The 20,214-nt window shown below is 41.8% G+C and overlaps 3 protein-coding genes across 7 annotated transcripts in view; 2 read left to right on the plus strand and 1 right to left on the minus strand.

Moving 5' to 3' along the window:
- The first annotated feature begins 541 nt into the window (after positions 1–541).
- LOC135126316 (alpha-1,3-mannosyl-glycoprotein 2-beta-N-acetylglucosaminyltransferase) lies at positions 542–2,903 on the plus strand. 2 transcript variants are annotated; one of them, XM_064052277.1, is made up of 6 exons: positions 542–719; positions 774–1,174; positions 1,222–1,426; positions 1,475–1,808; positions 2,157–2,418; positions 2,467–2,903. In XM_064052277.1, the coding sequence occupies exons 2-6, from the start codon at positions 800–802 to the stop codon at positions 2,578–2,580; spliced, it is 1,290 nt and encodes a 429-aa protein (XP_063908347.1). In that variant the 5' UTR covers positions 542–719; positions 774–799; the 3' UTR covers positions 2,581–2,903. The 2 variants fall into 2 exon arrangements, with proteins under 2 accessions (XP_063908347.1, XP_063908346.1); XM_064052276.1 differs by having other exon boundaries at positions 543–719; positions 769–1,174.
- A 249-nt stretch (positions 2,904–3,152) lies between these two features.
- LOC135126317 (KICSTOR complex protein kaptin-like) lies at positions 3,153–4,808 on the plus strand. Its single transcript, XM_064052278.1, has 7 exons — positions 3,153–3,354; positions 3,400–3,482; positions 3,530–3,882; positions 4,064–4,312; positions 4,358–4,493; positions 4,539–4,697; positions 4,748–4,808. Exons 1-7 carry the CDS (start codon positions 3,153–3,155, stop codon positions 4,805–4,807), a joined length of 1,242 nt encoding a protein of 413 aa, XP_063908348.1. The 3' UTR covers position 4,808.
- LOC135126315 (protein pellino) overlaps positions 4,797–20,214 on the minus strand; it is a 65,708-nt gene continuing 50,290 nt past the window's right edge. For all 4 annotated transcript variants that reach the window (XM_064052271.1, XM_064052275.1, XM_064052273.1 and 1 more), the window contains exons 3-8: positions 19,916–20,147; positions 6,688–6,882; positions 6,242–6,532; positions 5,976–6,188; positions 5,813–5,928; positions 4,797–5,757 (exon numbers count right to left, since the gene is read on the minus strand). In XM_064052271.1, the coding sequence (XP_063908341.1) occupies positions 5,631–5,757; positions 5,813–5,928; positions 5,976–6,188; positions 6,242–6,532; positions 6,688–6,882; positions 19,916–20,147 (1,174 nt within the window). In that variant the 3' untranslated portion in view covers positions 4,797–5,630. The remainder of the gene's footprint in view (positions 5,758–5,812; positions 5,929–5,975; positions 6,189–6,241; positions 6,533–6,687; positions 6,883–19,915; positions 20,148–20,214) is intronic.

A 20,214-nucleotide genomic window follows, 5' to 3' on the forward strand; every position in this document is an offset into this window, starting at 1 on the left:
GCGAGACCAGCAAATCTGGGTGTTGCCCGGATGGTACCACGGAAGCGACAGGTCGCAACTTCCAAGGCTGCAAAGCTGTTCGTAGAAAATTGCCAGAAAATTGTTCTAAGCCCAAAGAACGCGGGTTCTGTTTCAAGTCTGACTGGGTTTGGTATTATGACGCCGATTTCGATAAGTGTTCTGTAACGGCGTTTCGTGGTTGTAATGAACACAATGGAATTACTACTAGAGAGGAGTGTGAACGTACATGTTCGAGTGAATCGGGCCAAGCATTTTTGTCTCTTTTAAAAACACATAACATACCTGCCCCCCTTGAACCCAAAGATGTCTTAAACCTATCCGCATTGTCTTTCCCTGATCCTCACGATCTATTTTTGTCAGGTTTTTAAAAATCGAGGCGCAAATGGATGTGGTGGATAATATTAGAAGCAATTAAATTATTTTTGGCGAAATTGGTGTTTCTTTTTGATACCTACTAAGAAAAACTAAACAAAACAAATTTGTTTTACTGGTTGCCTATCTGAGCTTTGAGGGCCGGTAAAGCAGATCGCTTACCTGTCAGTGATGGTGACGTTTTGATCTTCCCAATCTCAAGTTTAATAATTTGGTACAATGTTACGTGTGTAACGTTAATTCGCCGTGTTGCTCCAAACAATACATCGCTCACAATGTGTTTGAACATCCGCCACTGATAAAAATCTAAAATTATGACTTCGCAGGTATGACAGTGCCTCACTTTTTCCCTGATTTATTATTAATTGATTGCAGTACAGAAACACCGTAAGATAATATCGAGACCATGCGACTGAAACGCACAAATTTAATACTTGGATCCTTTATGGTAATTTGGGCTTTAGTATTGTACTTTGCATTCTTGACTCACTTGACGAATACAAACGAAAATAATGGAAACGTCGACAAGCAAATCATGATGCTGGAGCAAGGCATATCGGAGCAGTTCAAAATAAATAACGACATGATCCATGACGCCCGCAGGTTCCTCGAACGCAAGAAAACTCAGGGGGACGCCGTAGCCGGCAAACAAAAGGACTTCCAAGACTTCAAACTACCCATTCTAGTATTCGCGTGCAATAGAGTTAGCGTCAGTAAATGCTTAGATAGACTGATTCAATACCGCCCTGATCCCGACAAGTTCCCTATCATAGTCAGCCAAGTAAGCACTACAATTTTCGCGACACACTTCTTTCACGGTTTTCGCAGGACTGCAATCACGAAGAAACCACCGAAACCATCAAAAGGTACGGATCTCAAGTGTCGCTCATCCAGCAACCGGACCAATCAGACATCCAAGTCCCCCCGAAAGAAAAAAAGTTCAAGGGGTACTTCAAAATCGCGCGCCATTACGGCTGGGCTCTCAACCAAATGTTTTTCAATTTCAATTTTAGTACTGTTATAGTAGTCGAAGGTTACATTTCGTTGAAGTCGTGACTGTTGACTGATAGAGTTATTGCAGACGACCTCGAAGTGGCTCCAGACTTCTTCGAGTATTTCTTAGGTACTTATCATATTTTAATGCGCGACGCGTCGCTGTGGTGCATCTCCGCGTGGAACGACAACGGAAAGGAGGGGCTGGTCAACGAGGACAGGCCGGAATTGTTGTACCGGACGGACTTCTTCCCGGGCCTAGGTTGGATGCTGACCAAGTCCCTGTGGCTGGAGCTGTACACCAAATGGCCTAGAGCCTACTGGGATGACTGGATCAGGGACCCCATGCAAAGGAAAGGGAGGGCGTGCATAAGGCCGGAGTTGTCCAGGACGAGGACGTTTGGCAAAACTGGAGTTTCAAAGTAATTGATTTGAATTGTCATGACACTGTGAAGCTACTAATTAATTAATTATTACTACTAACTAATTATTAGCTAACGCATGTCATATGACACAGTTAGTTGTTAAGTGGAATTAATTAATTTTTAATTGCGCACGCCATTGTAATTAATAACTAATTAATTGTCAGTAATAGTCAAGCTAATTATTTCATTTGGTGAGTACAATGCAGAGAAATTCGTACCTATACTTTTTCCCGCAGTTGTGGTCAAGGAAATTAAGTTAAATTAAATTAAATTAGAAAAGATGATTTCCGGGGTCACACAAGTGGGGCAAGTGGGAGCACCGCCCTGTATGTCGTTCTGTTTCAGCGGGATGTTTTACGAGAAGCACTTGAAGTACATAAAACTGAACGAAAAGTTTGTGCCTTTTACGAAAATGAATTTAAGTTCTTTAACGAAGGACGCGTACGATAAGGACTTTATTAGAGATGTTTACCAAAGCGTGATTGTTAGTTACCAAGAGTTGAAAGATGGGAAAATTGCTCACGATGGACCTGTCCGGATTATCTATCGCACAAAAGAAGAATACAAGTTAATTACGAAGAAGTTGGGGCTCATGGATGACTTTAAGGTACTCCGGGCACGGTACAATTGCGTAATATACAAGCTTGTTTTTCAGAGTGGCGTTCCGCGGACTGCCTATAAAGGAATAGTCACTTTTCACTACAACGGCAGGATGGTGCATTTAGCTCCTAACCTTAATTGGAAAGGTTACGACATAACCTGGAGCTAACCCTAAAGGGTTCCTAGATACTTATCAGACATTCCCATGTTTGACTAATAAATTTGTTGTTTTATGTTGGCACATTTAAAATGTGGACTGTTGGCATTTTTTTATCAATTTGAAATTGTGATATGAACTTTTAGAAATACGTGGCAACTCTGTTTTGTGAGTTATTTATTGCGATCGAGAAGCGGGTTGAAGTAGGCTTGGAAGCGCGGCCTGCTTTAACCCCATATGTAATTAAGTTTTTCAATCGCCTGGTAGATTGTTATGCAAATAAAGTGTACAGACGACATGCTTTCATGTAAATAAAAGTAAATGAAAATTTGGGAGTGCGCATTTTATTGCGATTTGACAGCTGTGACCTTGACGCATCGTTGACTTTCCAGTGTAGTCAATTTTTAGACACACCGCGTATATATTTGTAATGTAACTTGCAAGCGCGTTTATTGATTCAATCTTCGTCCCTCTTTATTCACAAATGTGATAAGATAAGTCTTAAAATCATTCCTGTAGTAAATAGTCAACATAACCTCACTTTTCGTGCTTGAGTAAAAATTAGCAACTTTTGGTTACTCAACATGGATAAACTTAAAGAAACCCATTACTTCAGTCTACCGTCTCAGGGTAACATCTACACCATGACCCACCTGCAGGCCGCCAACTGCCCCCACAAAATCCTCGTCGCGTCGTTAAAGCGCGACATCTTCTGCCTGGAATATCAAGAGTCGGCTGCAGGTCTCATTCCAACAACGAAAGAAGTCTCCTTCACATACATTCCCAGTACGAAATTACCACAAACATTTCTCTTCTAATTCACGTTTTCAGGCGGTGCGGAAATCATTTCAGTGGACGCATTCAACAAATCAGACTCTAAAAACGAGTTTGTTATTGGCATAACCATAATAAAAGTACTTCGTACTGACTTCTCTCCACAGAACTAATTCGCAATTCGTAGAACAGCAATTTAATGGACGCGTTCGAGTTTTACCTCAACATCTACTCCGAGTGGGAAGAGAACGAAGACTTTAACATCGACAACATTGCACAGAACTGCTTGAACGTGGAGCTGAGTTTCACCCCGTACCAACTCACCCACACGGAACTGATCGTGTGGGACGGCGACACCATCGCAAGCAAAGAAATCGTGTTTTTGTTGTCGGGAAGCGACAACCAAGTCCATGTTTATCGAGAGTACACGACCGATCACTTGTACAAAGAAGTAGACAACAAAGAATACTTCCCGGAGTTTATCAAAACGCCAAGTCCGGTGATTTGGATCGACATACATTTGAACGACGACTGCACAGAGTATGTCACTTTTGTTAAATTAACTTAACATTAGTTAGTTTTATTTTTTCAAACATAACGCGCAAAAGTTAGGTTATGGTTAAATTACATAGTCAGCCAATCGCACGAGACTATGTAAGTCACGTGCGCAATCGTGTTTTCACCAGTGGCGTATCAAAACGGCTACATTCAGGTTTTTCAGGCGCCTCACGGCAGTGGCGTGCGAATGTGGCTACGTCCGTCTCACCAAAGTGTGTGTAAAAACGAACAAACTAGTCTTCAATTTTTCGACGAAGTTGAACAACTATATTTCCCATTTGAAAATCTTTCCGGAGGAACAAAGTGTGGCGACGGAGGTGGCTTTAAATAATCTTGATAGAGGTGTTCTTACTAAGAAAGGGGCGCTGAATTTGGTAGTGGTGAACACGATTTTGCCCCCGGTTCTCTTCGAGTGAGTAGAGGTTTGTCTGAGGGTTTAACTTAGTGGGGTTTGTAGAGACGTGCTTACCTATGGTTTGAGTAATTATATATCGCTGCCTAGACACGATTACACGTGTGTGTTGACGTGCTGTCAAATCGCGGATGTGGATTTTGACGGCGAGCAGGAAATTCTAATCGGGAATAGTTCAGAGGTGAATTGGTTTATTTTTGTTGTGGTTAGTTTAACTTGGCTTTAGGAAATAATGGTGTATAAGCGGGATCCCGATAAAGGTTGGTGTTTGGAAGAACTGAAGATGTTCGCCTCGCCTATAATTAGTATGAAGTATGTTGATTTGTTGGAAGACGGGATTAACGAATTAGTGGTCTTGTCACTAAGAGGTGTACACTTTTTACAGGTAGTTGTTTGTATAGTGTGAAATAAAAAATTGATTTGTCATTATTTTAGCACGACTTTTCGTTCGTGGACGAAGTTCTTAGTGAGAAAATAAAGTCTCTTAATTTTTAAACTTTTTATTAGTGAATCCAGGCACAGATAAATTCATTTCGTGGGACTATAGTAGCTTAAATGTTACCTACGGCAATTAACTTAACGCCTACAATATATACAAAAAAAGTGACGAAACAGAAATACTCCTCCAAAATATCACGAATAAAAATAAACACAACATAATTTAACTAGTGTGGAGGCAATTTGTACTTCATCAATCACGATAGTTACTGAATTGCATTGTTGCATGGAAGTCGTTCCGCAAGTATTTACAAATTACGTAAACCACACCTAATACTGTGTGAATGAGCCTTCGTTGAGCACACAAATTCTGCAATTGATAGAGTACAATTGCCCTCGCGAAACTGTTAAGTATACAAAAATATTTTCTTAATTAGTAACAAGTGTGGTTCTGGTAAACTGATGGGTGTTTTCGTAATAAGAAACATTGCAATAACAGGTCGATTTATAGTAAATACTTATCATTTTAAGCTAAATCCTAACCAGTCTTAACAATTCACGCATTTGCACTTAACGTAACTGCTTCAACCATCTTAAAAAAAATGATGATATGGTACAAACTGCGACTCCCGATTCGATATAGTCTATTTAAAAACCACCACACGTATGTACCACCTCAAGTGCAATTATTTACAATAATTACAATTAGTTACTTCATTCATCGAAAAATAACTTCTGAACTTTTGTATTTCTCTCCAATCCAGAATTCAAAAATATAATTAGGACTGCTAAAACCGATTACACATACAAAATATATAGATAACGTAGCAATATAAATAAAGCTTTGGTAAACTACGCTACTGAACCACCAACCATTCGTTCAATCCACGTTGTCTTGGAAAATTAGGCGAACGTACCCGGGCGAGCCCGAGAGCGGCGAAGCGCAGAACGGACAGACCGCGTGGAAGCCGTTCGTGCCGTGCGGAATCGCCACGTTTGCCCAGTACCTGAAACGTGCGAAATGTCATTACGTACACCAACAAACCGTCACAATCCACTCACTTGACCGTCTTCTCGGTCGCCATGTGTCCGCAGGGATTGAAAGCGAAGGTCGGAGGGCCCGAATCCACGTAAAACGCCGGCTCCAAGCCCATAAACACTTTTACCACGGGTCCAAGCTGAAAAACACAGTTACTCACACCCCGACTACTACCGAACCGCTTACTTCGAGACATATAGGACACCGTCTCGCGCCTTCCTCCTCCTGCCCCCAGTCGTGCAACCCCTGCACGTGCCCGCAGTTCAGGTAGACGTAAGGCTGCTGCAAATTATCGTTCGGAGTGACTCTTCGCGGAATGACTAAAGTGTTGAGACCCACCGGGCACTGGGGTCTGCCTGCGTTGATCTCGTCGATCTCGCGCTCCAAGTCACGCTTGCTCTGGAAACACAACAACGTCAATTATCGCTTACAACCAACCCGTTTCGTGTTACCGGCGACTTGGCCAACCCTTCCGCCGACCGCCACAGCAACGTAGCTCCGCACAGGTCGATCAGAGTGCCGTCCTCCAACACGTTGCTTTCGTTCTCGACGACTTGGCCTTTTTGTTGCGCCGATCGTGACTCTCTCAGCGAGAACACCCCTCCTCCGACGGAAGTCTCCAGCCAGTAACTGCACTTGGCGTCGCCTCCGCAGAAGGTCCCTCTCGGATGCATGATTAAGACGCCGTTGGTGGTCAATCCGTCGATTTCGCGGCCGTTCTCCTGCCACTTCGTTGCCTTCTCCTGGAAGAAAATGCGGTTAGGTGAGCGCGGGCCGCCTATGGCGCGTGAGTAATGGGGATATTGGAAGGGTTGGCGTGCGGTGGGTACAGCGGGGGTTCGGATTCGGCGGACGTGCCGACAGTGTTTTCTGGGAAGATTAATGTGAAGTTACGCACCCCGAGGAATATGTTTTTGGACGTGTCGAAGCCTGCAGCGTATATCCTCGCGATTTTGGGATTCTTCCGGTCGCACAGGATCCGACACGCAAATCTCGAAATTGTACTCTGCATCACGCGCGTTTCGCCGGTCTTGTCGCCCGGGACCGTGTCCATTACCACGAAGTCGATGGGGGCTTCGGAGGAGCGGCCGATCTGCAACGAAAGGGACGAATTAGCACACTTTGCGAAAACATTTTAAATACGGATCATTTTTATTTTCTGGGAAAAAATTGGCATCCCCTTTATTAGAGAAATTGAATACATTAGTAAATATTATTTAAATTTTGTAAAATAAGGTACTCCTGTATGCGTGGTTTATGAATCTGTGTTGAGTTTTTACTCTTGGCATCCAGACTTTTCTGAATAAAATCAAGATTGTAACTACGTTTTACAATAATTTAACTGGTGTTTAATTTTTGAGAGAATTTAATTTTTAAGTTGTAACAAAAAACTCCCAAAATCAAGTTTTATACTTCTAAGAAACTGAACTAGCGTTATCGCCTGTTTTTGTATTCTTGGACTTTATAAAAAATTGGTCGTAGATTATTTCGACAGAACTTCTCTCGTCCCTGAAGTCCAGCCCAACAAATCCCGGTGCTTCGATAAATTACAAAAAATACCGAAGAATCAAAATAACCGAAAACCGAAAATTGAGAAGTGAAAAAATTTGAAAAATCTAAATTCGAAAACCTTTGATCGATCGAAATCGAAAATTTGAAAAAAAAATCAAAAAAAAAAGAAAAGTCGAAAAATTTTAAAATTCGAAAAATTGAGGAATCGAAAAACTAAAAATCGGGAAATTGAAAAACCCCAAAACTGAAATGTTGAAAAAATCGAAAAACCGAGAAACCAAAATTGAAAAATTGAAACATCTAGAAATCGAAACATTAAAAGATTGAGAAATCGAGAAGCCCAGAAGTTGAACAATCGAAAACGAAAAATTCGAAAAGGAAACATTTAACTTAAAAAACCTAATAAATCGAAAAATCAAAAACTATAAAAATCCAAAAATTGAAAAATCGAAAAATCTAAAAGCGAGAAGTCGAAAAAACGAAGTATCAAGAAATATAAATACATATGTAAAATTAAAAAAAAAAACGAAAAATTGAAATGTCAAAAATTGAAGAATTGAAAAATTGAAAAATCGAGAAATCAAAAACTCGAAAAATTAAAAAATCGAAATATCGAAAAATCCCAAAATTGAAAAATCCTAAAACTGAAACATCGTAAACTTGAGAAATCGAAAAATTGGGTGATCGAAAAGTGGAAAAAGAATCGCTTAACAGAGAAATTGAGAAAAGGAAAAATCGAAAATTGCGAAACGGCAAAAATTGAGAAATCGACAAGCTGAAAAATGTTCAACCTAAAATCTCCAAAAATTAAAAAACCGAAAAATCTAAAAAATCGAAAGATAGATATCGAAACATTAAAAAAGTGAAAAATCTAACATTTAAAAATTCGAAAAATTAAAAAATGTACATACATACCAAAAAGTTGAAAATTGGGAATTCGAAAAAAAAAATCATAAAACCGAAAAATTGAAAAATCGTTAATATAAAATTTAAAAAGTCGAAAAACTAAAAATCAAAAAACTAGACGTCGAGAAATCGAAAAATCTACAATTAAAAAAAAATCGAAAAATTAAAAAATCTAAAAACTAAAAATCGAGAAATTAAAAGATCTCAAAACTAAAATGTCGAAAACTTGAAAAACTGAGAAATTAAAAAATCCTAAAACTGAAATGTCGAAAACTTGAATAATCGAGAAATTAAAAAAACTGAAAGTCGAAAAATTTTAAAATTCGAAAAATTTAAATATGTACATACAAAAAAGTTCGGGGATTCAAAATATCAAAGAATCAAAAAATGGAAAAATCGTTAATATAAAATTTAAAAAATCGAAAAATTAACAAATCGGGAAATTGAGAAAAATTCCAAAACTAAAATGTCGAAAAATTGAAAAACCGTAGAATGGAAAAGTCGAAAAATCGAAAAATTGGAACATCTAAAAATCGAAACATCAAAAGTTTGAGAAATAGAGAAGTCGAACAATCGAAAACGAAAAATTTGAAATTGAAATCTGATAAATCGAAAAATTGAAAAACTGATACATGAAAATCTCGATAAATTGGATCGGAAACCCGAAAATTGAAAAATTTAAAAACCGAAAAATTTACAAGCGAGAAGTCGAAACCTCCAAAAATTAAAATGTCGAAAAATTGAAGAATCGAAAAATTGAAAAATCGAGAAATCAAAACATGAAAAAATCGAAATATCTATCGAAAAATCCCAAAATTTCAAAATCCTAAAACTGAAACTTCGAAAACTTAAGAAAACGAAAAATTGGGTAATCGAGAGAAATTGAGAAAAGGAAAAATCGAAAAGTTCGAAACGCCAACAATTCAAATATTGAAAAATCGAAAAATTTGAAGATTCGAACAATAAAAAATCGAGAAATCGAAAATTGAAAATTTTAAAAACAGAAAAATTGAAAACTTGAAAAATCAGAAATTTTAAAAATCAAAAAATTGAAAAACCGAAAAATCCAAAAGCGAGAAGTCGAAAAATCGAAAGATCAAGACATAATTAAAAAAAAAACGAAAAATTGGGTAATCGAAAAGTCGAAAAATCAAAGAATCGCTTAATAGAAAAATTAAGAAAAGGAACAATCGAAAATTTCGAAACGCCAAAAATTCAAATATTGACAAATCGAAAAATTTGGAAAATCGAAAAATAAAAAATCGAGAAATCGAAAATTGAAAAATTTAAAAACCGAAAAATCTAAAAGCGAGAAGTCGAAAAATAGAAAGATCAAGAAATAGAGAGATGTAATTTTAAGAAAAAAATAAAAAAATAAAAAAAGTCGAAAAATTGAAAAATCGAGAAATCAAAAGATCAAAACATCGAAAAAGTAGAAAATCGACAAATGTTTCAAAAAATCCCAAAATTGACACATCAAAAACTTGAGAAATGGAAAAATTGAAAAATCTAGAAATCAAAAAATTGGTCTAAAGAGTTTAGACAGTACTTCCCTCGCTGTCGGAAACTTGACGACTGCATGCCTATTATGTTTTTTTTTCTCATTACATTTTTGTAGTGGGAATTTAAAAAAAAATTGTGATGACGTCATCAACATTTTTGCAAGGACACGTATATCAGTTGGGATAGATGTAGTGTAATACTAAGAATAAAATTATTGTGTTCCCAAATTTTCGGGAAAATGAATTGGGTCGTTTTGAATATTGATTTCTTATAATCAATAAAATAACGAAACAATTTACTCACGTATACGGCGCCGGTGTGTAATATCTAGAGAGCGGATTTCTGTCGGGCTAGGCAAGGCCAAACTCGGTACGGCTCGCACGGGATGCGAATTCATTGCCGTTGCGGACTGCACTTCGTTTATTTGAGATTAGAATAACGTTGTTTCGTTGCACTCTGCTGTTAATTCCCGTTCTCATTTACTTAGCCGTTTGATTAATAAATCGTTAATTATATTTATGGAATCCAGCACGTCCCCCCCTATAATCGTGACGTAGCCCGACAGAAATCCGCTGTCTAGTAATATGAGGGGCAACTGAAAATCGTTTATGTATAAACATTCTTAATTTAAGATGACAAGCGTAACAGCATACGTAAGAGCCAAACAGAGAAACTGTAAACAAAACGACCATCGGTTTTATTGCTTCGACTTCCGCTTATTATATAAAACATTGCGTTTTATTTTAATTCTTGACGGTGAAATTCACAATTGGTTGATTATAAACATGTCTATTTCGCATTCGCGGAACCAAGTGACCGCATAAAACAAATGCAGGTCTGTAATGTTAAAGTCGATGTAAATAAGCGTGCTACTCTTATGTTTCAACCGAGTTTTTCCTTTAACAAATTTTGTGTCTACCAAATTGGGTTGGTTGGGGTGTAATACTAATAATAAGTGTTGCCTTTAATTTAATCAATAAAATAAATTGACTTCATTAATTTTTTTGAACCACCTCTTAAGAAAATCTAAAAAATATGAATGGAATGATAAATCACAAGTACAAACTCATCATATTTTGTACATTTTAGATACGATTTATTCGGCAAACTTTTCAGCTGACGTCATCAGTTTTTTGTAGAAGATAACCAAATATATTTTGACTAAAAATTTATTATGCTCTTTATTATAACCTTACAACATCTGCAAGATTTCAAAGCATTCGGTTTTGTAGTTCCTGATTAAATCAATAAAATAAATTTACGCATTCATTAATTTTTTTGAGTCACCCTGTATATGCAAATCGAAAAAATTTGAATGGAATGATAAATCACAAGAAGAGACTCACCATATTTTGTACATTTTAGATAGGATTTATTCAGCAAAATTTTGTGGTGACATCATAAATTTTTTAGGGGGGACGACCAAATACGTTTTGATCAAAAATTTACCATGCTTATGATAATTTTAAAATATCTTCAAGATTTCGAAGCATTCGGTTTTGTAGTTCCTGAGTAAATCAATAAAATAAATTTACGCTTTCATTTATTTTCTTGAATCACCCTGTATATGCAAATCCAAAAAATATGAATGGAGTGATAGATCACAAGTACAGACTGATCATATTTTGTACATTTTAGATATGATTTATTCGGCAAATTTTCGAGCTGACGTCATCAAGTTTTTGGAGGGGATAAGCAAATATATTTTGACTAAACATTTATTATGCTCTTTATGACCTTAAAACATCTGCAAGATTTCAGAGCATTCGGTTTTGTAGTTCCTGATTAAATCAATAAAATACATTTACGCATTCATTAATTTTTTTGAGTCACCCTGTATATGCAAATCCAAAAAATATGAATGGAGTGATAGATCACAAGTACAGACTCATCATATTTTGTACATTTTAGATATGATTTATTCCACAAACTTTTGAGCTGACGTCATCAAGTTTTTGGAGGGGATAAGCAAATATTTTTTGACTAAAGATTTATGATGCTCTTTATAGCCTTAAAACATCTGCAACATTTCAAAGCATTCTGGTTAGCAGATTAAAAATTAAATTTCAAAATATTGTTTTATAATTTTGATTTGTTTTCCAAAAATCTGGACGTTTCGGGTGAAAAGTCGATTCAGAGTTGTAAACTACATGTGTAGGACTATGTTATTTTATACAATTGAAAACCCATTTACTATGTACAATTTTGAAGTGACGCCATCGCATTAGTGGTGGGGATGATTAGACAAATTTTGGTTAGCGTTTTACCATCTACATGATATTCTTAATATAAGTACAAAATTTCACAACAATCGGTCGAGTACTTTCGGAGATTATCTGTCTAATAAAAATCCGGGACAACAGACGGACAGACGGACAGACGGACGGACAGACGGACAGACGGACAGACGGACGGACAGACGGACAGACGGACAGACGGACAGACGGACAGACAGACGGAAATGGGAGACCTATTTCTTCGTCTTCTAGGGGTCATGAAAGATCGAGAAAACGTAAAAGTAGAGAGTCGGCCGACGGACTCGATTACAATACTTCCTTTGCTTACGCTCGGGAAGTAAAAATCGACAAATTGGCTAATCGAAAAGTCGAAAATTTCGAAACGTCAAAAATTCAAATATTGACAAATCGAAAAATTTGAAGAATTGAAAGATAAAAAATCGGAAATCGAAAAATTTTAAAACAGAAAAATTGAAAAATCAAGAATTTTAAAAATCAAAAAATTAAAAAACCGAAAAATCTAAAAGCGAGAAGTTGAAAAATAGAAATATCAAGAAATAGATATCTAAAATTAAAAAAAAAAACGAAAAATTAAAATGTCGAAAAATTCAAAAATCGAGAAATCAAAACATCAAAAAATCGAAAAATTGGGTAATCGAAAAGTCGAAAAATCAAAGAATCGCATAATAGAGAAATTGAGAAAAGGAACAATCGAAAATTTCGAGACGCCAAAAATTCAAATATTGACAAATCGAAAAATTTGAAGAATCGAAAGATAAAAAATCAGATATTGAAAAATTTAAAAACCGAAAAATCTAAAAGCGAGAAGTCGAAAAATAGAAAGATCAAGAAATAGAGAGATGTAAAAATCGAAAAAGTAGAAAATCGACAAATGTTTCGAAAAATCCCAAAATTGACACATCAAAAATTCGAGAAATGGAAACATTGAAAAATCTAGAAATCAAAAAATCGACAAATTGAGTAATCGAAAAGTGGAAAATTTCGAAACGCCAAAAATTCAAATATTGACAAATCGAAAAATTTGAAGAATCGAAAGATAAAAAATCGAAAATCGGAAATTGAAAAATTTAAAACAGAAAAATCTAGAAGCGAGAAGTTGAAAAATAGAAATATCAAGAAATAGATATCTAAAATTAAAAAAAAAAACGAAAAATTAAAATGTCGAAAAATTGAAAAACCGAGAAATCAAAACATCAAAAAATCGAAATATCGAAAAATCCCAAAACTGAACAATTTAGAAATGAAAAAATCGAAAAATTAGGTAATCGAAAAGTCGAAAAATCAAAGAATCGCATAATAGAGCAAAATAGAGAAAACGGAAAATCGAAAATTTCGAAACGCAAAAAATTCAAATAAGTGTACTGAAAAATCAAAAAATTTGAAGAATCGAAAAATAAAAAATCGAAAAGTCGAAAATTTGAAGAATCGACGAACTGAAAAATCCTCAATCCAAAAATCTCGAAAAATTGAAAAACCGAAAAATCTAACAGTGGGAAGTCGAAAAATCGAAAGATAGGGATATCGAAACACAAAAAAGTGAAAAACCAAACATTTAAAAATTGAAAAACTGAAACATGAAAAATAAAAAAATTTGAAAAATCGAAAAACTGAAATATGTATCTGAAAATCGAGATATCGAAAAATAAAAAAATCGAGAAATCGAAAATTCAAAATCGGGAATTTTGAAGAATCGACAAAATGAAAAATCCTCAAACTAAAATCTCGAAAAATTAAGAAATCAAAAAATCTAGAAGTAAGAAGTCGACAAATCGGAAGATAGAGATATCGAAACATCAAAAAAGTGAAAAATCTAACATTTGTAGCGCGATCAGTACCCCTAGCGCCCTCTGTCACGCCCACGCACCACCACTACCCTGCCGCAGCACCCCGGTACTCGCTCGCTCCCTTACCAGAGGGCGGTGCGCCCTTTCACTCCCACGCGACGCATTTCTAGCCGCCTTTACATAGGACCCGAGCGGCCAGATTCGGCAAGTTTTTCCATCTGCGAACTTCACAGCTCATTTGCGTATCACCTTGCATCCGAGGGGTCTTGGAGGTCCAAATCGAGTAGTAAGTCGGCTTGAGTATCAGCGGCGTATCCGAGGGGTCCCGCAGGTCCGGCCGTGGAAAAACGCTCCGGGTGTTCGCGAGTGTACGAGTTATCAGGACTGTTCGTCCGCGGAGTGACCATTTTTAAGAACTCGTGTAACCAGTCTATGTCTATGCAGTGTATATACTATGTTTTGTTGAATAAAGTTTTTACGGAATAAACCACGTGTTATAAAAAGTGGCGCCCAACTTAGTGGCACGAAGAAGGCGTCTGTTATAAAAAGTGACGCCCAACGAAGCGGCCCGAAAACGACCACAATTTCGCGAAAAACGAAGATTCCGACGCGAAGAAGTCCGCGAACCAACATCGGGATGACGATTCAAATGTCCGCAGAACAATTCAACGAACTGATAAACGGCATCAGGGATGTCGCGAGGCCCCGAGAAGCCGATCTGCACCCATCTTCAGGGACGAGACACTTCAGCCATTGCCCGGCCCGGTTCAACGGCTCCCGCAACGCCTCGAGTGTAGAGGAATTTATTACAACCGCGAGCCTGTACAAGAGGTTGGAGAAAATTAGTGACGAAGACGCCCTAGAAACTCTACCGATCCTGCTACGCGAGGAAGCGCTGACGTGGTGGAACGGAGTAAGGAATTCCGTCAACACATGGCCAGCCGCAGTCCAACTAATCAGGGACGCCTTCGCCCCGAGAGCCCCGAACCACCGCCTGTTCAAGGAGATATTCAACGAACCTCAGGGGGACGAGGTCTCCACCGACGCGTACATCACGCGCCAACGCGAACGGCTGTCGCGGATGTCCCGGCAGCTGGACGAACAGTGGCAGATGGATATCCTCTACGGACTGCTGCGACGTAGACTTAGAGACCGCATCGCCCGTACGGAAGTGGACACCTTCGCAGATCTCCTCCACAAGGCCCGCGCCGTCGAAGAGAGCGAGCGAGAAGGGAAAAACTCGCACGCGAAACCAAATGGTAAGGGCCCCAAAGCAGACGAAAACCGAAGTCGCGGCCCCAGACTCCGCTGTGACGTCTGCAGAGCTTTTGGCCACGACACAACCGCTTGCCGCCGGAGACCACGAGGACCTGCCCCAGCTCCCGGACCGGCAACCCGGACGCCCGCTGAGCCAGTGCGTTGTTACGGTTGCAACGCCCCGGGGGTGTTTAGAAGAAATTGCCCCACCTGTAACACGACCGACGCCAGCCAACCCGCACGCAACATGGCATTCTGTGCGCTGAGGTCCGGCACGATCCAACCACGGTCCCGCCCGGCAATCCACATAAAAATCGCCGGAGAAGAAGGCACCGGCTACCTCGATACGGCCGCGTGCAATAGCGTGGCCAGCGCTACATTGTACCGCCACCTGATAAAAACGGGACACAAAGCAAGGACGGAAAACGTGATCGCCACCCTTGCAGACGGCACGAGCAAGCACCTGCAGGTGCCGGCCGTCACGACCAAGGTAGGCGTACAAGGACGACACGTAGAAACCACCTTCATCGTGTTGTCCGACTCTTGCAACACCCGCACCCTGCTGGGCGCGGACTTCATAGAGGACGCGAGAATCATCCCCGACTTGGCGAGACGACGGTTCTATTTTGGCGGCGACATCACGCGGACCTACCCGTTCGTCGACGTCGACGGAGCCGAGGCGCCCGCCAGAAAAGGAGTTCCCACGACCATAAAAGAAGTTCGAATCACACAATCGGAACCCATGGAAGAGGGAGACATCGAAGAAGGCTACGGGCCCCCGCCACCAGCACCGCCGAAACGCGATACCTCCAAGGGACTGGTAACCCCCCACGGCATATGGACCACGTATCAGGCTCCGTACGCGACGGAACACATGTGGGAAGACGCGGAGACCGCGATGACGACGGGCGAAATGGACGAATACGAGATGGGCCTCTTCCCCGACGGGCCCCGGCGACTGTTCATAACATCTCTGCACCTGCAAGCCAACGAAGGCACCGGGTTCACCGAACCGACCCGCGCGAAGTTTGACGACTTGGTGGATGACTTCGCCGACGCTTTTGAGGCGCACGGCCCGCCTACCCCATACGCCGAGCATCGCATCGACACAGGCGACCACGCCCCGATCGCGGTGCCTCCTTATCAGCTAAACGCCACGAAAAAGCAATTGCTCAAGGAGGAAGTGGAGAAGATGATCCAGGCTCAAGTAATAGAGGAATGCGATAGCCCTTGGGCAGCCCCCATCGTCCTCATCCCTAAGAAAGACGGCTCCGTGCGACCGTGCGTCGACTATCGGAAGCTGAACGCCGTCACTCGCCCAGACGCCTACCCACTGCCGAGGCTAGACGATCTCCTGCACTCCGTCGGCCCCATTGGTTGCATGAGCACCCTTGACCTCCAGGCCGGATACTGGCAGATCCAAATGCGACCAGAGGACCGGGACAAGACAGCTTTTATCTGCCCCTTCGGGTTGTTTCGCTTCCGGCGACTGCCCTTCGGCTTACGAAACGCCCCAGCGTCGTTCCAGCGCCTCATGGACCGGTTCAAGTCTGGGTTACCTAACCTTACGCTGTTGGCCTACTTGGACGACCTAATCGTCATCTCCGCTGACGAAGAAAGCCACCTGGAGCACCTGAGGGAGGTCTTCGGAAGGCTCCGCACGTTCAAACTCCGGGTCAACCGCGAGAAATGCCAATTTGGATGTCGCGAGGTGCGATATCTAGGGCACGTCTTGTCTCCCGCCGGAATCGCAGCGGACCCCAATAAGGTACACGCCGTTACGCAGATGGCGGCGCCCCGAAACGTCAAGCAACTGCAATCCTTCATCCAAACGTGTTCATGGTTCAGGCGATTCATCACCGCCTTCGCCACGGTCGCTAAACCCCTCTGCTCCCTCCTAAAGAAAGATGCCACATGGCAATGGAACTCCGCCCACCAAGAAGCGTTCGAGGAACTGAAGCAGCGATTGGCCGACGCCCCCATCCTGCGACAAGCCAACCCCGAAGAACCGTTTGTCTTGCGCACGGACGCAAGCGCTTACGCCCTAGGAGCGGCTCTACTCCAGGGGGAGGGCCCGGAGGAGCGCCCGATCGAGTACGCAAGCCGCCTGCTCACGAACCACGAGCAGAATTACACCACCACGGAGCACGAAGCCCTCGCCATTGTCTGGGCCGTGCGAAGATTCCGTGGGTATCTAGAAGAATCCTCAACCGTGGTCATCACCGACCATCAGCCCCTCCGATGGCTGATGACATTAAAGACACCGACCGGACGTCTAGCGAGGTGGGCACTGCAGCTGCAGCCGTACCACCTGACCATCGAATATACGCCCGGTAAGGCCAACGTAGTAGCAGACATGTTGTCACGACCCCACCTACCCGAGGTGGCCATCGACTCCGTAGAAGTGGACCTCCCCACACGTAAAGCCAACGAACTACGAAGCGAGCAGCGCAAGGACGAAGAAATTAGGAAGATTATGGACGACCTGGTCCACGCCCAAGCCGAGATTTCCCAGCAGTGGACCTCTCGCGGCTACCTACTCAACCAAGGGGTTCTTTACCGATACTCTCAAGATGGAGAGAGTGAGGAGACTCAGCTAGTAGTCCCCAAACACGAACGACCCCGAGTACTGGCCGAGTACCACGACTCACCCACCGCCGGCCACTATGGCGTCGAAAGAACATACTATCGGATCAAGCGAAGATACTATTGGACGGGTATGCGACGATATATTACCGACTACCTGAAGGGATGTATCGACTGCCAACGCTACAAAGCCCCAAATCTGAAGCCCGCTGGCCTACTACAAACCCCAGCAATGGGACACCGCATGGAAGTACTGGCCGTGGACCTATTTGGCCCACTGCCCCCAACCAAAGAACACCACCGATGGGTCCTCATCGTAGAGGACTATGCAACCAGATGGGTAGAACTCTTCACTTTGGCTGAAGCTAGCGCCGAAGCCTGCGCCACCACCTTGGTAACGGAGGTGTTCCTCCGATACGGTATTCCCCGTCGTATCGTGAGCGACAATGGGACCCAATTCATAAGCGCGGTAATGCAGAAAATTACTTTTTGCTTAGGTATCACCCAGAGCTTCACCCCTGTATACCACCCCGAGGCCAACCCCGTAGAGAGAAAAAACCGCGACCTGAAAACGCAGCTCGCCATACAGATTGGCAACCAGCCCCACGAAAATTGGGACGAGAAGATACCCTCCATTCGCTTCGCCATGAACAGCGCATGGTGTAGCGGCACCGGGTACAGCCCAGCGTACCTAATGTTTGGCCGAGACCTCCGCACCGTAGATGACGTCACGCACGACCTCCGCGCAATCACCCTCCGCGAGAACTTCGTACCAGAGGCCACCCCGCTGTTACTCACCTTGGACGAAACCTTGAAACGAGCTCGGGAAATACACGAGTCCGAGCAAGACCGGCGAAAACGCGACCAGGACCGTCACCGAAAAACAAGCACCGCTTATGCCCCCGGAGATTTGGTGTTAGTCAAAACACACCGATTGAGTAAGGCCTCCCAGGGGTTCACGTCAAAATTCGCCCCCAAGCAAGACGGACCATACGTGGTCTTACGAAGGCACGGCCCCACGAGCTACGAGATCGCCGCCCACCAACAGCCCGATGTAGTGCTAGGGCTCTATCACGCCTCTGACCTTGTTCCGTACCAACCTCCCACGCAGGAAGCCACCCAGCCCGTGCCACCGGTACAACCCTTGCGACGACGAGGCCGCCCCAGAAAGATCCAGCAGGACCAATAGGCGGGGACGCACCCTATGGTCCTGAGGGGGAGACTGTAGCGCGATCAGTACCCCTAGCGCCCTCTGTCACGCCCACGCACCACCACTACCCTGCCGCAGCACCCCGGTACTCGCTCGCTCCCTTACCAGAGGGCGGTGCGCCCTTTCACTCCCACGCGACGCATTTCTAGCCGCCTTTACATAGGACCCGAGCGGCCAGATTCGGCAAGTTTTTCCATCTGCGAACTTCACAGCTCATTTGCGTATCACCTTGCATCCGAGGGGTCTTGGAGGTCCAAATCGAGTAGTAAGTCGGCTTGAGTATCAGCGGCGTATCCGAGGGGTCCCGCAGGTCCGGCCGTGGAAAAACGCTCCGGGTGTTCGCGAGTGTACGAGTTATCAGGACTGTTCGTCCGCGGAGTGACCATTTTTAAGAACTCGTGTAACCAGTCTATGTCTATGCAGTGTATATACTATGTTTTGTTGAATAAAGTTTTTACGGAATAAACCACGTGTTATAAAAAGTGGCGCCCAACTTAGTGGCACGAAGAAGGCGTCTGTTATACATTTAAAAATTGGAAAAATTGAAAACTTGAAAAAAAAAAGAAAAATCGAAATATGTATCTAAAATAATAATTAAAAAAAATTAAAATTAAAATGTATGTGAATTGAAGAATCGAAAAATTCAAACATTGAAAAACCGAAAAATCTGAAAATCGAGAAATCGAAAATTCAAAATCGGAAATTTGAAGAATCGAAAAATTGAAAAATTCTCAAACTAAAGTCTCGAAAAATTGAGACATCGAAACGTCAAAAAAGTGAAAAATCTAACATTTAAAAATTCGAAAAATTAGAATTGAAAAGTCGAAAAATCAAAAAATCGATTTATAGAGAAAATCGAAAATTTCGAAACGCCAAAAATTTATTCGGCAAGATTTTGAGACGTCATCAATTTTTTGGGAGGGAAATTTCAATTAGTTTAACCATCTACATGATTAATATTCCTATTATACATACGCTTACGCTTGGCAAGTAAAAATTAATAGAGAGCCACTTCATCTCAGTTAGCTCTTTGGAACGAACAAACCCTTTCGCTAGCGGTCGTAGAAAAAATCTCGCGTACCCCTCCGGCAAAACCCCTTTCCCACTTACCTGGAACATGTCAGTGTCCTCATCCGCCGTGTACTCTACTATAACGGCGTGATTTCTGGACAGTGTGTACGATATTGAGTGCTGGTTGGCATCCAAGATGGCTTGCGAGGAATGGGGCGTCTGGACGACGTAATGCCTCGACCTTTTGACCCCGTTCGCGGTGGGTCTTTTGTACAGGACGAATTTACTACGTCTCCTGCCCCGATCGCCTTGAGGTAGAAAACCATTGTATCTGTAGAAAAAAACAACACCTCGTAGAGAAAGTACAAATAAGCCAACGAGCAAGTAAATACGACGAA

The sequence above is a fragment of the Zophobas morio genome, unplaced genomic scaffold (assembly GCF_036711695.1).
Source record: "Zophobas morio isolate AGI-343-1 ecotype UQ-CSIRO unplaced genomic scaffold, CSIRO_AGI_Zmor_V1 ptg000010l, whole genome shotgun sequence".
NCBI lineage: Eukaryota > Metazoa > Arthropoda > Insecta > Coleoptera > Tenebrionidae > Zophobas > Zophobas morio.

Coding starts and splice junctions, on each gene's coding strand:
- LOC135126316 (XM_064052277.1), top strand. CDS start 800: ATGCGACTGAAACGCACAAATTTAATACTTGGATCCTTTATGGTAATT. Junction 1,809..2,156: donor GGCAAAACTGGAGTTTCAAA/GTAATTGATTTG, acceptor GTTCTGTTTCAG/CGGGATGTTTTACGAGAAGC. Junction 2,419..2,466: donor GGCTCATGGATGACTTTAAG/GTACTCCGGGCA, acceptor CTTGTTTTTCAG/AGTGGCGTTCCGCGGACTGC.
- LOC135126317 (XM_064052278.1), top strand. CDS start 3,153: ATGGATAAACTTAAAGAAACCCATTACTTCAGTCTACCGTCTCAGGGT. Junction 3,883..4,063: donor TTGAACGACGACTGCACAGA/GTATGTCACTTT, acceptor CAGGTTTTTCAG/GCGCCTCACGGCAGTGGCGT. Junction 4,313..4,357: donor TTGCCCCCGGTTCTCTTCGA/GTGAGTAGAGGT, acceptor TGGGGTTTGTAG/AGACGTGCTTACCTATGGTT.